Raw genomic sequence first — 17700 nt, forward strand, 5'->3', positions numbered from 1 at the left:
GGAACTTCTCACATCTCCAAATCTGAGTTTATGGGATTCTATAAACATGAAAGAAATAGGTGTTACACTTAGCAAAATTTTAAATAAAATTTATAATATCTTATACTTAAGTTGAAACTCAGATATTGGAAATGTTTGACAGATACAGAATACACTTTAAAAAAGGGAGACATGATTGAGAAGATATCTTCTCCCTTAATCTGGAAAGAAGCAGGCTGTAGAACATGAAGGGTCACTGTAAAACATGAAGAGTAACCTAGATTTGTTGCTCACAACAAGGGCAGGGTTACCACTCAATACAGATGCAGTCATTCACCTCATAAGGCACACAGCAGAGAGAAAACAGGATTTACACAGGCTGAGGAAATAAATGGCAGATGTTAAACAGGAAGCAAGATAGCATGGATATTAAATAACTGTATTTGGTTATGAAATTTAATTTCAGATCATGGCACAGCACCCACAAGCTGTGTGACTTAGCTTTCTTGTTAATGTAAACCTCATTTCTTTCACTGGTAACAGGGGTCCAAAACAGTACCTACCCCGTAGGTAGAGATATTTCATTAGAATAAATTTTCAAAAGTGAGATTACAGCATTAAAGCCTGTAACATTTATTTATTTATTGACCACTCCACACGGCATGTGGGATCTTTAGTTCCCTGACCAGGGATTGAACCTGTGCCCCCTGCAGTGGAAGCGCAGAGTCTTAACCACTGGACCGCCAGGGAATTCCCTAAAGCATGTAACTTTTAAAAAGTTCTTGCTATATTTTGCCAATTACACCATCAGCTGTGATGCTCGAGGATATGTGTTTCAACACAAACTCTTTCATTGTGAATTTTCATTAATAAAAACTGTAATTTAATCGGCAAAAATGTTACGTATTGTTTTACTATAGAGTTCTTGGATTACTAGTCAGAGCAAATTTTCCCTTGTTTCAAAACCAATTGTACTTTTTGTCACTCTTCTTTATGTTCTTTTACTATTGATTTATTTTATTATTTAAGCTTTTTATATAATAAGGATGTCAATAGTATTTTTACCTGTGGAAAAGAATTACGGTAGCCTCAACAATTTCACCCCAAGTAGAGGAAGTGTTTGGAAGCCAACCAGAGAAAAGCACTGATGTGTTTATGGGCAACTGGGATTAAGCTAACATTAGGAAATCATTATATCAAGCCATTAAGGATAAAAGTGCCATGGTAAGGGTCACCTGCCTCCCACAGCCGGAAAATCCTTGTCACAGCTGATCTTAAACACAGCTAGCACCCGCGTTCTGATCTGTTTGGTCTTGACACCATAAATAATGGGATTGATCACTGGAGGCAGAAGTAGATAGACATCACCCATGAGAACATGCACAGTGGGATCAAGGCTGTTTCCAAAGCGGTGCACCACTGAGAGGCCAATGAGAGGCACATAGAAGGCCAGTACCACACCAATGTGTGACACACAGGTTCCAAAGGCCTTGGCCCGTTCTGACTTGGAAGGCAGCTGCAGAACTGTTCGTAGAATCAGAAAATAGGACAAAGAGATGAACAGGGCATCCACACCCATGACCACCAGAATGGCAGTAAGACCATAGACCACATTGGGCAATGTGTCTGCATAGGCCAACTTCATTACATCCTGGTGCACACAATAGGAATGTGAGAGCACGTTGGATTGGCAGAAGGCTAGCCGTTTGATGAGCAGAGGCAATGGGATGAAAAAGAGGGATCCACGGGCCACGGCCACCATGCCAATCTGGGCTGTCACTCTATTGTTGAGCACTGCGGCATGGCGCAGTGGGTGGCAGATGGCTATATAACGGTCAAAAGCCATGGCCAGCAGGATGGTGGACTCAATGGCTGAGAGAGCATGAATAAAGAACATCTGGGTCATACAGGCGTCAAAGGTAATCTCCCGGGAATCAAACCAGAAGAGGGCTAGGATCTTGGGCATGGTGGCTGTGGACAAGGCCAGGTCGATGGCTGCCAGCATGCAGAGAAAGAGGTACATGGGAACGTGCAGGCTGCGCTCCATCCTTACGATGAAGACCACTATGCAGTTTCCAAACACTGCCACGGCATACATAGAAAGCAGGGGGAAGCCGATCCAGAAATGAGCTTCTTCTAGTCCTGGGATACCAATAAGCACAAAGGTGGTATGTGTGAAGTTGCAGGCACTCATAGCTGGCACGGAGAAGGGGGCACTGGAGCAGGTGAGGTCACACTGGCAGCCTGCTAGCCTGTTAGGATAAGGAGCACAATCAGAGAGGCTGGCCCTGGAGACCTGGGAACTGAATGCACCTTAACTCTCCCTCCCCTACTCTCTCTTTCTGCTTCTCCAAGTCATTTGGGCTCTCTCATACGAAGGCTCTTTGAAGCCTCCTGCCAAATGGGAAAGTGACAGCTCAAATTCATTTATCATTCACTACTCTCTAAGTCCATTTACACTTGTAAAAGGGAACCTGGAGATAACAATGCTTATCTCAAAATCCATCCTTCCCAAGTTCCCTGGATGACTCATCCTGGCCCATACCTTCACTGTCTGCATACTGGGCTGTCCTTTTCTCAGCTAGGTGTTAAGAGATACCTTACCTAGAAACTCTTCCTGAGAGGCTGTGTTTTCCTTTTACCCTTCCTTTCCCTACTCTTCCCTTCCCCTCCCTTCCCTTCAATCACTCATCGGTTCTGTAAGCATTTACTTGTAGGATGTATTATATATGGAGGCTATTTGATAGATGCTGATGATACAGAGTCAAAGACACATCTTTTGCCCTTCAGATGCCCTGTCTAGGGTGAAAGATAGACAAGTAACCCAAATATTAGAATCTTGGGATAAGTGTAAGCAAAAGATGTGCATTTAATGCATGGGAGGGTGAAAGGCATGATCAGAGGAACCTTCCTGAAAAAAGATGGTCCTTCTGTTTAGTCTTGAAACATGAGTAAAAATTAAGCAGACAGAGAAGGGAATAAAAGGTGTTCCAAACAGTGGGAATAGGGAGGTTTTTGGTTTTGTTTTGTTTGCAAATCTTCAGGATTCCAAGTCCCCAGGTCTAAGGTCAGTGGAAGAGGAAAAAAACACAATTGTGATTAAAAAATAAAAATAAAAACACAAAATAAAAACTAAGAAAAAAAGGCCAAAATCAATCTCTTAAGGTAACAAGGAAACTTATCTGGGGTCATCAAATGAAAGGCAGTAGCTCCCTCCAATGAATTCCTGGGAGATGGAGGTGCTGGCAGGATCCTAGCGGCCAGGCATGGTCTCTGTGAAGGCTCTTCTCTCTGTTCCTGGCTGATGGGTTCCTCCACACTTAAAAGCTGCCTCTAAGGCCACTCTCACTGCCACAAAGAGAACTTGATTGAGTCCTAATACTCCTAGAGCTTTGTCTTTCTTGGAACTTCTGCTGACCATTCATGTTAGGCGAGACATTTCTTTTTTAGGAAGCCCGGTGTTGCTCTGCCTCACCCTGTTCTCTGACCTATCATCAAACTGTCTCCCTGATAGGCTCCCTAGGTGCCCTGGTATTTAGAGCTAATTGTCTCTAAAGAGCTAGGGGCTTAGCTTCAAGAAGAGTTTCTGAATCTTGAGAATAAACTCTGCAGGTGTCTTCATCAGTGATATTCAGGTTAACCTGTTCACCCCCCCAGGATTCTTCTTCACTCCTAACCTGGGTCCTTTCGGCTACTGGGACATACTCTTCTATTTGGCCTTAGTGGAGAGAGTTTGGAAAACATGGGTCTTAGAATATAATATGATAAAATGAAAACTAAAATTTTAAATTGGATTATCCTCATCTTGGATAAGCAAGGAAGAACAGATCCAAGGTTCAAAGGTCAGAAAATCCACACCTCTGTTTACTCTTTGTTCTTTTCCATTCTCAGAGCATGTGCCAAGATATTACAGCTACCTTCCTTGGCAAATATTAGATCCCAGATTTGGCCCACTCAGTTGCTGTCAGAGAATGAAAAGCCTTTTTCAGATGCAGATTCTCACAGGCACGGAGGGTAGCAAGGGGAGCACAGTAACACACTTCCCCTTTCTCAGGGCCTCTGACGCTACTGCATCAGCACTGACAGACAGAAGGGTCGCTGCTTGTCTCAGAGTCAGATACCTCCCTGACTCTTCTCTCCGCAGGGCCCCTTTTCTGCTTTGCTGGTAACAGCCTAAGACTTGGGGCCATCATCACATCTCCCCAGTTACCTATCCCAGAAGACCTCATGTTTCCCTCCTATGTGCTCTGGCCTTCTGCCTAAAGTGACCCCTGGCCAGACCCAGTTTCAGCTTCAATTTGGGTCTGAATGTGGTTGTTGCATTTACTCTCACTAGCCTTTCTGGATGTCAGCTAATGCTCTGGAACATTTCGTCTTGGCCCGTGAAGATGGGGATGCAAGGGCTTCCCCTTCCCCTGCCATGAGACAGTTTGTGGGGCCTTCGAGGTCCCTCAGGATGGCAGAGACCTTGGTCTGCTTGACCCCAGTGAAGATGCACTCACTTGAATATGGTACAGTCCTGTTGAGATGCAGCTGAATCTGACTTTTCCTTTCAAGTACAGGTTTATTTATAACTCTGCCCATGAAGCCCATGGGGACAGGCTAGGGGAATATAGACTGAGGGCCCAGACAGGGGACAATATCTCCATGGCCACTTGTGTGTCACTCCCACAGGCTTCCCACTGTTTCAGTCTGGGGGGTGGGAGGGCGATCGCCAGGGACCTACCGCCTCTGCCATGACTCCCGCACTTACACATATAGGGCTCTAGACAATCTATTTCCGCTCCTCCAAGTAACTCAAACTCCAGTTAGCCACAGTGGTTAGTGCTTTTCCTCATCAGCTACTTTGCTAGACGCAACGTGGGTATATAGTTAGGTCCTTGGGCTCTAGGAGTTCACAACCTCTTTACCGAGATGGGTACACAAAAATGTAGTCCCATAATTCAAAATAAGGTCGTGCACCTCTTGAGCTTTTCTTTTCCCAGCTTTTCTTTCAGTTGATGACACAGACCCTGAGGTAGGGAAGCCACTTTTCATTGCACCTGGGTCACAGATAAAGAATACATGACATAAAGTCTCTTTGCTTAGATCACACAGTTAATGAATTATAATATTGGCCTGAGAACCAGGTATTCTGACTCTTTATTCATTCACATTCAACAAATATTTATCAGGGGCCTACAATGTAATAAGAAAAATAGATGCCACACACACAAACCCCCACCCTCACGCAGTATTCTGGTTAGGGGGACAGACAATAAATGGAGTTGATATAAAAAGTGAAACAGGATGTTAGGTAGTCTTATGGAGAAAAATAAAGGGAAGAAGGGAGCAGATAAATATCAAGGGGGTAGTTGACATTTTAAATGAAGCTCCTGCGCAACATTATGTGCAGAAGGCCACACATAATGAAAACATTTCAGGAGCCTGAGGGAGTGAGAAATATATTTATGGAGATATTTGATGAAGACCATTCCAGGAAGAAGGAACAGAAACTGCAAGTAAAGTTCCTGAGAAGGGAAAGTACCTGGTAGGCCAGTGTTCCTGAGCAGAGGGAACCAGGGCAAGAATAGTAGGCAGATAGAATCAGAGAGGTAATGGGGAATTGGATAATATAGGGCCTTAAAGGACTTACAGGATTTTCACTTGGACTCTGGGTTCAGGTAACTGCAACAGTGGCCATGTATCCACCACTGTTCTGGCTTTTAGGGAAGTCTCCAATTCATGGTGAGCTTGTCCACTTGGGTCACAGGTGACATTTACTCTGCAACACACATTCCCCAAGTGTCCAGATTACACACTCACTTCCTAGGAATGGAAACTTACAAGTTTCTAGGATTGTTGGACAGTGGGGCTTTTCACATGTTAGTGGGTGGCAGGTGTGCTGGGGGAGAAACCTCTGTAGAAGTAGTGAGGACATCTTGACTGTCCAGTTCTTAAAACTGAAGCTCCCTCTCCTTCCCATGTTTAGGACTCTGGGTACCCCATCCTTCTTCTCTAGCCCAAGCCCCTCTTTCTTTCTCTCTTCCCTTTCTCCATGACCCATCTTATGTCACGTGTAGAAAAAAACAAGCAAAAATCCAGTCTGTAAGTCCACATCATCTGCACTTCTTTACTTACGTCCAATAGTGACTAAGACATGGTCCCTGGTCTTGAGAAGTGGGCAGAGTCCGCTGTGGGGAGAACGGTCACAGTAGAGTCTAAAAAGGGATGTCAGGAGGAAGGTGCTGGGAGAGTACCTCAGAAGGACACCAGACAGACTTGAGAAGTCGTGAAAACATCTCTGAAGGAAAGTCACTTCTATTCTAAGTCAGGAGAAGGGAGAGAGTGAGGGTGCTGTAGGTGGAGGTGACAGCTTGTGCAAATACTTGAAAGTGAGATAGAGCAATCAGGGCTAAGGAAATGCAAGTTGTTTGTTGTGCCTGGAGCATAGAGAGGAAGCAATGAAACTTGAGAGGTAAATGGAGCCACAGCATCCAGAGATGTTATGATTTTTCTATCTGGCAGGCCTTGTTTTAGGGTCTGGAAGATAACGTAAATGAAACAAAGAGTTCTTATTCTCAAAGAACTTACCTTGTAATGGGGAAACGAGACAAGAAATAAACAGGTATGTAATATGTTGGGGAGAGGGTGAAAGTGCTAGAAATTAAAACAAGGTAGGTAAGGAAGAGAGAGTAAATCAGGCAGGAATTGAGGGAGAGGTGTGTTGTCATTATTATTTTTTATAATATAAAGGGCCCTGTAGTAAGGGGACACATGAGCAGAGCCTGCATGGGTAAGAGGCAGTAAGCCAAGGGGGCATCTGGAGGAAGAACATCCCGAGTAAGGAGAACTGCAAGTGCAAAGTCTGCAAGTGCAAAGTCTGAAGATGAAGCATGCTTGGTGAGTTTAAGGGAATATTTGGAGGCTAGTGTGGGTGTAGTAGAGTAAATAGAGGGGAGAGTAGTTGGAGATGAAGTTGAGATTATGGAGAGGAGCCAGAACACATAAATCCTTACAAGATATTATAATGACTGTGAATGTTCCCTGGGTAAGACAGGGGGCTTCTGGAACATGCTGTGCAGAGGAAGAGACATGATTTGTCTTGTGTATTAAAATAATCCATCTAACTACGGTGGGGATTAGTTTACTTTACTGTACTTCTACTTTATTTTACTGTACTGTAAAGCAAAAGTGGATTAAAGGAAGATCCACTAGGAGACTATGATATTTCAAGTTCAAGATGATGATGGCTTGGATCATGGGGGTAGCAGTTGAGGTAGTAGAAAGCAGTTGTACTCCAGATAGCAACATCTGGAATACCTGGAAGAAAGAGTCGTCAGCATTTGCTAAAAGGTTGGATGTGGAATGGGAGAGACAGACAGGTGTCAGGAATAACTCCAAGTGTTCTATCACAGCAACTTGAAAGGCAGAGTTTCTGAGTTATGGAAGACTGTGGTTGAGAATGTTTCTTCCTTGATGTGAATATTAGGATATGGTTTTGGACATGATGAGTCTAAGATGATTGTTAGATGTTCAAGTGAAGACAGTGATGCATAAGCAATTAGATATGAGTCTGGACTGTAGATATTAATTTGGGATTTGCCAGCATATAGATGGTATTTGAAGACATGATGCTAGGTGAGATGACCAAAAATGAGAATATAACAAAGAATAAGACAGGTCTGAAAACAAAGTCCTGAGACATTCCAACATAAAAAGAGCAGGAAGATAAAGCTTAGCAATAATTGAGACTAAAAATATTATTGTCAAATATGCTGAGGATTTTGACATCATCCTAATTATTTAGTAGCCGGTACTGTAGTCACTTAATAAATTCCCTGTAGATATGAATAACTACTTGTACTTCCTTGCTGGATCTGATACCAGCTATAGGGCCCACCATTAGTGAGTGATACCAATGTGTTATTGAAATATGTACTTTAAAATTTCTAGAATTATTGGATATACCCAGCTTGGAAAAAATAATTAACTTGCTGGATTAAGCCATTACATAAAAATATGCTACAAGTTAAAACAATTCTAAGTAAATAACACAAGTTGTAATTCCTTTGCAATTCTAGTCACTTTTCAGTTTCTGCTGGGGCAGAATGTTGACAGAGGGCAGAAAGAAATTTTAGAATATGCTTAGTTGGGGAAGAACATCAGGTAGAAATACATTTGTGAGGTTTGAAAATTTTGGGGGGGGCTTTTCTTCCATAAATTGGTTGAAAATTTCTAGAGAACAGAGTTTTGTTTTTTGTTTGTTTGACTAAATTATGTCCCCCAGTACAAGTTAATTAATTCATGTATAAATGTATATTATCTTGTTTATATTATATATAATACACATAAATGTTTATATTATATATAAATATAGTCTAGATATATAAATATATATATAGTTTATATTATATACAGCAATACAGCATTAAAGTTAAGAGTGGGGGGACCCTGGAATCAGTTTGCATGTGGATGTGAAATATGGCTTTGTCACTTACTAGCTGTTTAAATAAGTTACTTAACATTTTTGTGCTTCAACTTTCCCATTGATAGTAAAAGTAACTACCTTGTAAATGTTTTGAATATAAAAACGTGTTAATATATGTAAAAAACAGAACTATGACTGGTCAAAGGAAATAATAAATGCTAGTTACAATTATTATTACAGTTAGAAAATACTACCTATTTCTCAAAAAGGAGTCACTTTTTCATACTGTGCCATTCTAACTGCCGTGAATGTTTAAAGTAAAAAGAGAAAGACTACTGGCAGGATAAACAAGCATAAGCAGGATAAACTCTTTAGAACAAACAGTGATCAGAGGAGAAATTCTAGACAGGCTCTTCATTCCTCCCATTCTTATGTCTCTTGTCTCCTCATTTGTAAAATACAGAGGTCAGTCAAGCTGATTTTCTAAATATATTTCATCTTTGATTTTAAATACTTGCACACTTAGCTTCAACAAACACCAGATTTACTTTTCTATTGATAATATGACCTGACACAGACTGTCTCTAGAATTCTATGATTCTATGGGCCTTTGGAATGGAGAATTTTTATCACAGCTCTGCGTATCTGTTTGGTCTTCACACTATAGATGATGGGGTTCATGACTGGGGGGATCAGCAGGTAGGTGTTAGCAATCATAGTATGTACATAGGCTGGGCCTTGTTTCCCAAATCTGTGAACAAAGGAGAGACTGATCAATGGAATATAGAAAATAGCAGTAGCCCCAGTATGGGAGATACAGGTGCTGAAGGCTTTCTTCCTCTCTTCTGGGGATGTGATGCTGAGGATAGTCTTAATGATCAAAACATAAGAAAGGGGGATGGGAATTGAGTCCACACCAACATTAGAGGTCATGGCAGTCAGCCCAATTGTATTGTTGATCCTGGTGTCTGTGCATGAGAGCTTCATCACATGAGGGTGGAAGCAGTAAGAGTAGTGGAGCACGTGGCTGCGGCAGAAGGACAGTCTCATAAGAATTGCTACCATTGGTGTCAGCATTAGTGTCCCCCTGATGACAATTGCCACTCCAATTTGAATTATTCTGGAGTCAGTTAAAATGGTGGCATACCTGATGGGATTAGAGATGGTGACAAAACGATCAAAAGCCATGGCCAACAGCACTGACAATTCCATGACAGTGAAGAGTTTAACAAAGAACATCTGTGACAAGCAGGCAGTAAAGCTGATCTCCCTGTCATTGAACCAGAATATACCCAACATGGCGACCAGAGTGTATACGGACAAGCCAAGGTCAGTGGTAGACAACATGGAGAGGAAATAATACATGGGCTCATGAAGGCTGGGCTGAGTAACAATGGCAAATAGAATCAGGCTGTTTCCTGAGAGAGCTGTTAAATAGAGAAAACAGAAGGGAATGGAGATCCAGGTATGGAAGGCTTCCAGCCCAGGAACACCAGTTAGCAGGAAAATAACGGAAGAGGATGTGATATTCTGGAAGTCTGACATGCTGGATTAAAAGTACTGAATTCCAAGATGAAATTCTGGAATAACCAAAAAAACCTACATTTAAAAAATTAATCCAATTACAAATAATTTTATTCAACCAAAAAATAACCACAGATGAATACCTATATACTATGTAAGTATGAATGGCTCATTTAAATTGATAAAATAATTGTAAGATTTCAACTGTTGTAGTAGGTACTCTTTTTCTTTTTGTATTTTCCCCAGCCCATGATTTTTCTTCCCTGGGGCCCTTTGCTAGTAGCTAGGTTTATACTATGTGATCTTTTCCTCTAGCCAAAGATGCCTGGACTAAGAAAAGACGCTTTACCCAACATTGGCCAATCATATTCCATCTTCTTTGGGATGTTTTTCTGTATAATTGGCATCAGAGAAAAATAGATTGGGGCTTTGGAGCAGCAATATTACATTGGCCATGAGAACAGAAAGCAGTGAAGTTTACAGACAATTTGGGAAGCCAGAAAATATTGAGAAAGAGATACTTATAATGCAAAGCAACACATATGAAGTGATAATAAATGGCTTAGGCATCAGTGCAGCCATGAGCAGGTGCCTACAGTATCTAACCTTTCAAGTGACTCTTGCAGTACAGCATCTGGAATTGCATTTGAGAGAGATGTAGAGTTAGAACTCAGACCTATCACCTACAGAGGCCTCTGCCCCCACTTGTTATAATGTGCTGCCATGTTCAAATATATTTCTTTCTTCAATCTGCTTGAAGACTAGCTTTTCTCCATTAGCAAAGAACAGATTTTCTCCATTTTGTTAAGACATACTTCTCAGGTGACACCTAATAGAATGTTACTGTTTCGCTTTGGAGGGGAATATAAAACTTTGTTGCAAACATTGTATTTCTTTTTTCATTGAGTAGAGAATTGCAGACTGGGTAAATGGGTCTGTATGAGTTGGAAGAGGGGGTCTGGGGGAAAACAGAGATTAGTTTATTAGATTATTCCAAGGCTTTTAGAATGGCATATGTGAAAGTGTTGAGTCTGAATGAACTTGTACTTACAAGAATGAACTTGTAGCCAATGTTAATGTTCCTCAGGGAAACCTAAGTGTTTCCAGACCTCACAAGTTCACCCAAAGTGCAACCTCAAGAATTCCCTAAATAAATCTCTTAGTTTTAACAATGGGAAATTTTTAATTCAAATTAATGGAAAATTAGAGAAAAAAAGAGTGTTAAGTTACATGAGTTGACCAAATCAGTGAACTATGACTTTAGAGTTTCCAGTTTAGAATAATGAGAGTGTCCTCAGAGAACCAATCAAATTACTGTCAAATGTGTTATCAAACCTCATAATGGAAATGAGAGTTAACAAAAAAGGGAACATTTATTTAAAAAGGGAATTTATTTGGACACTACTTCCAATGATTGTTTATTGAGTGTCATGAATTTGACAAACGTATAGAAACGACGTAGATATGGTCTTGCCCAACTGGCACGCATTTCACAATTAACTCTGAAAATTTGAAAGGTTAACAAGTTCTATTAGTACTTTTCATAAATAGATTGATTTCTGAAAAACATTTTTATAGCTTTTACTTTTAAAAAGTATGTCTTGATCAGAAAGATAAACTAAAAACCTCTCAAATGAATGATACTTATAATAATTTAAAAGAATGAGTTCACCTCTCATTTTCCACAAGGCTTTGACTTGTTTATTTATTATTAATTCACAGAACTTGGGATTCAGTTTTTTAAGTTAACAACTTCCTGGGGTTACTGGGAAGCAGAGTAATCATGAAAAAGGGATCACTTCAATTCTGTGTACAAAAGGTTTGGGGTATTTGGAGAAGGCTTTCCAAGAAAATCAGTGCTTGAAAGATTTCTATGTTTTGTGTATGTCAAGATGAAGTATTCCAAGGCTTTTAGAGTGGCATATGTGAAAATGTGGAGCCAGAATGAACTTGTAATATCTCTTCCTTTGCTCTTGCCTTACACTCTCAGAGACATTTTCTGAGCACCTACTCTGTGCACAGTGCTGTGTTAGAAGCTAAGATATAATACAAACAAAACCCCTCTTAAAGAGTTTATAATCAAGTAAGGGAGAATGAATGTTGCTGTTTATAAATAACTCCAATATCCAGTGTATTATGATGAATAATAAAAACGATTATGAGAGTGCAGAAGGCCTCTGTCAATTAATTCTGCCTATCACAGTGATTTTCACGGTGATATGCAATGATTGAGTTGCACTTTTTGTCATTGAGTTCTAGGAAATTTTATAAGAGATAAGTTTAAAACAATAAATTGCTATCTGAACAACTTCTCTTTCACCCTAACATCTTCATGTTTCCCCTTAAATTATTTCATTAATTCAATTTATTCACTGCTCGTTTTCATTCTTCTTATCATTTTTTCCCTTCCCTTTCACAGTGCAGGTTGAACTGATCTGTGCTGAGCCTGGCAGAAGAGAACTCCCTTGAATTCCTTCTTTTTCACTGGTCTACAACCATAAATCCCTGCACCCTCTTATCATCCATGCTGGGCTCAGACACAGAGGTTTCCTTATTCCTTTCCTAGCCAATAACCCCACCTAAGCACTTGATCATCCGTCATAAACACTTCATTCGTTCCAACATCAAACTGGGAGCTCAGTGTGTATTGTGTCAGCACTAAGGATAGGAAGCAAGTAAAATAATGGTGGTTTGGTGCCTGAGGAAACCAGAGAGGTTGTCAGGACCTCATCTTTATAAGGCTGAAAACCTTATCTTTTTTTTTTGTGGTACGCGGGCCTCTCACTGTTGTGGCCTCTCCCGTTGTGGAGCACAGGCTCCCAACGTGCAGGCTCAGCGGCCATGGCTCACGGGCCTAGCCGCTCCACGGCATGTGGGATCTTCCCGGACCGGGGCACGAACCAGTGTCCCCTGCATCGGCAGGCGGACTCTCAACCACTGTGCCACCAGGGAAGCCCTGAAAACCTTATCTTTAATGAGTCCAGGGACTCCTCTGAAAATAAAAAATTACCAATTTTCAACACCTACTACATGCCAGGCACTATATTCGGCAAGGTGTGTATCAGAGGAATCAGAGACGAAATGCCGCTAGTTGTAGAGTGCACAAGGGTAAGATGCTTTAGATAAGACAGAAATTAGTGTGGAGTGACAGAATCTGAGTGTGTGTATACATGAATGTGTTTGGCTGTGTGTCAAGAGGAATTAGTTCCAAGAAATCTTAACAGAGTAGATGAATTTTAACTGTGTAAAGTTTTGATGGGTGGGTGTGAGTTCACAAGGATGGAAAGCAGGAAAGAGGTATTCTTGACATACATAACAAGGGAGCAGAAGCTGAATGTAATAATGACACAATACAGTTTGTTGGCTGACTACAAAAAAATCAATATGCTGAGCCTTAAATGTGAAGCTGGGTGCTGTGGGAAATGAAGCAAGAGAAGGCTGGTTGGGGGAAGGACATTGAAATCTTGAATTCCATGGAAAGGATAAGGGAATTGGATCTTAGTTTCAGAACATCAAAAGCCAGGCATTTCCAAATATTTTATGAAAAAGTAAATAAATCATTCTTCATCTCTTCTAATTTAACACCAACAAAATTCCTTTCCTTTGTTAGCATCTTATTTAGTACCATTGACTTCTTTTCTGCAGTCTACAATACTCAAGTTTTACCCCAATCTATTAATGAAAGCTTCCCACACATTTATATCAATGTTGTCAACGCATTCAATGCAACCAAGACATATTGAACATCTTTCATAATTGGCCACTGTGCTTAGCTAGTGAGAGAAATAAGATATAAACACTGTTTCTCAATTTCCTGCCATATCTTTTATAATCCCAAAATTGTTCTTTGAAAGACAGTCTGCTTTTGTTTATTATTTCTTCACCTTCAGTAACAATCTGGATTCTTTCCCTAATGACTCTCAGAAATTTCTCCAACTGATGTCACCAATGACTTTCTAAATACCAAGTGCAAAGGTTTATTTTCACATTTGTTTTCCTCTCCTTTATCTCAAATTGTCTCAGTGTTGACTACCTCCACTTTGAAACTTTCTCCTTTATTAGCTTTGATGGTAGTGATTCTGTGAGATCCCCCCCCCCGTTTATCAAATAATATATATTTTTTTCTTTTTCTTTTTTTTTTTTTTTGTGGTACGCGGGCCTCTCACTGTTGTGGCCTCTCCCGTTGTGGAGCACAGGCTCCGGACGTGCAGGCTCAGCGGCCATGGCTCACGGGCTTAGTTTCTCCCCGGCATGTGGGATCTTCCCGGACCGGGGCACGAACCCATGTCCCCTGCATCGGCAGGCGGACTCTCAACCACTGCACCACCAGGGAAGCCCATCAAATAATATTTTTGTTCTCTGTCTTGTAATTTTGCTGTTCTTTAGGAGTCTGTTTTTCTTCCAAGGAGTCCCTTTTCTTTCTTGCTCTCCATATATTCTCCTTGGGATATAGTAGTTATTCCCATGGTTTTAAATAGCACTTATATCCAGATGACTTGCAAACCTTAAATCTAATTATGGCCTCTCCTGAGTTCTGTATTTCAAAAGTTAATAGAATCTTTGAAGCTGTGGCAAGATTTCTAGGCTTAAACTTGAAGGCAGTAATGAATCATGGAACTAGAGTGAGGAGATCAAATTGATGATTTAGAAAAAGAACTGGCAGCAGTTTGGAGAACAAATCAAAGCTCACTGCTTAGTGTCAGTGAATAAAATGTGAATAAACTATTTTATCTATACCTGAGGGATATCTCTACTCATACATCCTCAGACACCTCAACCTCAGTAAGAGCCACAAAGACCTCACTCCCTGTCCCATTCCAAACCTGGCTCTCTCTCCAATGCTTCATTTATCAGTAAATGACATCAAATTCTAGCAAATCATCGGCTTAGAATTGTCTCCCTCATGCACACACCACACACTCTTCTCCCGCTCTCTCTCATCCTCAGCATACAAATTGTCGTTACATTTGTATTGATTCTACTTCGGAAATGTCAAAAACTGGAGCCTCAGGAGGTCTATATATGAAGGCTAAGTAATACCAGTCTGGTTGGTAGTGGGATCTTGAAGCTGTATTTCATTGCAATTGTCTTAAATTGAGAACACAAAACTGTTCATATCAACAAATAAAGGAGGACTAATGGATATTATTAGGAGGAAGCACAAAAGTTCCCCCAAGTTATTCTTTTTTGCAGCCATCACAATCGAATCTGTTCAATCCCTGCACATCATCCCCATTCATGCTCTCCAATCACTGCACAACCTTCATTTTCTATTGTGAGAAATAAGCTATAGTCTCTCCACTAATTTTCCTGTCCACTTAGATCACAATGATGCTCTTCTTTCATTGCACTGCCATGAGCTGTAGCTTGTGGCTATGTCTTTAACTGCTAAATTAGAACATATGGCATTATCAGTATTGTCCAAGTCATTGCCAATGGCACGGCTATTGTGTGACTGATCTGGGTTTAGATCCTTGCTCAAAAACCAACTAGTTTTGAGATCTTGTATGGCAGCAATAACAAAAAATATTATAACAACAGCTACCATTTAGTAAGTTGTTCTGTGAATGTTACTTTGCCAAGAACTCTATAAACATTTTATCTTTTCATTCTTACTACAATACCATGTGGCAAGTATTATTAAATCACTTTTCTGTTAAAGAAACTGAGTTCAGAGAAGTTATGAAACATATACAGGATCAATACAACTAGTGAATAGCAGAGCTGGGATTCTAGACCTATTTCTTTTTAATTCCAATGTTCATGCTCCTATTTCTTTTTAATTCCAATGCTCATGCACTGAAACCTACAAGTAATGTAAACTTTCTTTGATTCAGTTTCCTTATCTATGAGATAAAATAGACACTGTGTCTAGTACAGTACCTGGCATGCAGTAGATGTTCAAAATTGGTATTATTCCATTTTTAATAAGAATCACTGGGCTTAGAAATGAGGTTTTCAGCCCCTGAAGACCTCTTTGGTTTTCTTGAGCACCAAACCACTGACCGGGATAAATATATTAGCAACTGATTAAGTCATTTGACTAATGAGCAACGGGATATCCCACCCACACCTGGCAGAACAAAATGCCCTTTCTCTATAGATTCCCCAAGAATAAATAATTCTACAAATTCTACCATCTGCCTCAGCCCACCATCCCATTATCTAATCTAGTTCTGCACAGGGTGAGGAAACTCTCCTCTGTGGGTAAGAAAGTTTGGCTTGTCTAGAGTTGAGCTTTTTCATTGAACAAAATGATTTTACTTACAGGACCTGTGCAGCAAGTTTTCTGTCCCTCTCAGGCTGACCCAGAATGCTGAGGAGGCTTTCAATCCAGGGGAGGGCCAAGCTTATGAGGAGACTTCTTGCCCGCCTGGTTGGAGACAGTCACAGGGCTGAGAGGCCAATTCCCGGCAGTGGTGTCATTCACTGTGTCTCCAGGGTATAGAGGTTCCCACAAGGCTTATTTTGCCTCATACAGTATTTTTGTATCTTCCATTATGCAATTGCTTTCTGTGGCTGTGTGCTTTATAAGCTGATGTAATTTTTTGTCCTGAGCCCTTTTATTGAAGGATTTTTTATAAGAACAGTTTGGAGATAGAAGACGCACACCATAAATTCCCCCATTTAAAGTGTACTATTTTTTTTTTTTAGATTCCATATATATGTGTTAGCATACGGTATTTATTTTCCTCTTTCTGACTTACTTCACTCTGTATCACAGTCTCTAGGTCCACCCACCTCACTACAAATAACTCAATTTCATTTCTTTTTATGGCTGGGTAATATTCCATTGTATATATGTGCTTGAGGACATGGGGCGGGGGAAGGGTAAGCTGGGACGAAGTGAGACAGTGACATGGACATATATACACTACCAAACGTAAAATAGATAGCTAGGGGGAAGCAGCCACATAGCACATGGAGATCAACTCAGTGCTTTGTGATCACCTAGAGGGGTGGGATAGGGAGGATGGGAGGGAGACGCAAGAGTGAAGAGATATGGGAACATATGTATATGTATAACTGATTCACTTTGTTATAAAGCAGAAACTAACACACCATTGTAAGGCAATTATACTCCAATAAAGATGTTAAAAAAAATAAAGTGTACTATTTAATAGGTTCTAGTAAATTCACAGAGTTGTGCAACAACAATCATCACAGTCTAATTTTAGAAAATTTTCATCACCCCAGAAAGAAACCCCATGCCCATTTGCAATCACCATGAAGAGTATTTTTTAAAATGAAAATTTATAGCTGACTGCTAAAAGACCTCTGCTATTGTGAGTGTAAATCATATTCCACCTCATAACCCTAGTATCTATCATTAACAGCAGTCCTGTTTCATTAACCTACCTGTGCTTTTAGCAGTCTCTTCTTTCAACTAAGAAAAAATTATTTATTTATCTATACATTTCATAAAAGTGTCCTGTATTCCAAACATCATGCAAAGGGCTGGAGGTAAAAAAGAAATAACACAACAATAGTTCTTACTGTCCCGTGACTCCTAATTTACTGTAGAAAACAGACAGGTTAACCAATAATTACCAATACCAGTAACCAATGATAAGTTTTTCTCAGAGACTGAACCAAGTGTTGGTAAATGTAGTAGATAATCTCAGTCCGTCACTTAAGTGTGCAGAAAATAAAGTTTATTTATCTTTTCATAATTCAGCCTGTATTCTGTTTTAAAGTCCCAGGCCACTAGATGGAAGAAAAGTAATCACAATAATTTGGAGTTCTCCCTACTTGTGTTCAAATTTGGGGGATTTTTTTTTATTGGA

General features: G+C 40.3%; 2 protein-coding genes across 3 annotated transcripts; both read right to left on the reverse strand.

The window, feature by feature from the left end:
• Nucleotides 1-937: 937 nt before the first annotated feature.
• Nucleotides 938-16367, reverse strand: LOC114887249 (olfactory receptor 51E2). Of its 2 annotated transcripts, none has more exons than XM_029208763.1 (2): nucleotides 16182-16367; nucleotides 938-2223 (listed from the first exon to the last, which is right to left on the reverse strand). In XM_029208763.1, the coding sequence occupies exon 2, from the start codon at nucleotides 2171-2173 to the stop codon at nucleotides 1211-1213; it is 963 nt and encodes a 320-aa protein (XP_029064596.1). In that variant the 5' UTR covers nucleotides 2174-2223; nucleotides 16182-16367; the 3' UTR covers nucleotides 938-1210. The 2 variants fall into 2 exon arrangements, with proteins under 2 accessions (XP_029064596.1, XP_029064595.1); XM_029208762.1 differs by having other exon boundaries at nucleotides 938-2231; nucleotides 16182-16290.
• Nucleotides 8990-9934, reverse strand: LOC114887563 (olfactory receptor 51F2-like). The gene has a single exon (XM_029209369.1). The coding sequence runs from the start codon at nucleotides 9932-9934 to the stop codon at nucleotides 8990-8992; it is 945 nt and encodes a 314-aa protein (XP_029065202.1).
• Nucleotides 16368-17700: the final 1333 nt, after the last annotated feature.

This window comes from Monodon monoceros, unplaced genomic scaffold (genome assembly GCF_005190385.1).
Source record: "Monodon monoceros isolate NGI ecotype Baffin Bay Population unplaced genomic scaffold, NGI_Narwhal_1 Super_Scaffold_7, whole genome shotgun sequence".
NCBI classification, from domain to species: domain Eukaryota; kingdom Metazoa; phylum Chordata; class Mammalia; order Artiodactyla; family Monodontidae; genus Monodon; species Monodon monoceros.

Bases quoted from the DNA above. Each gene is read 5' to 3' on its own strand.
- LOC114887249 (XM_029208763.1), bottom strand. From the start codon at position 2,173: ATGAGTGCCTGCAACTTCACACATACCACCTTTGTGCTTATTGGTATC.
- LOC114887563 (XM_029209369.1), bottom strand. From the start codon at position 9,934: ATGTCAGACTTCCAGAATATCACATCCTCTTCCGTTATTTTCCTGCTA.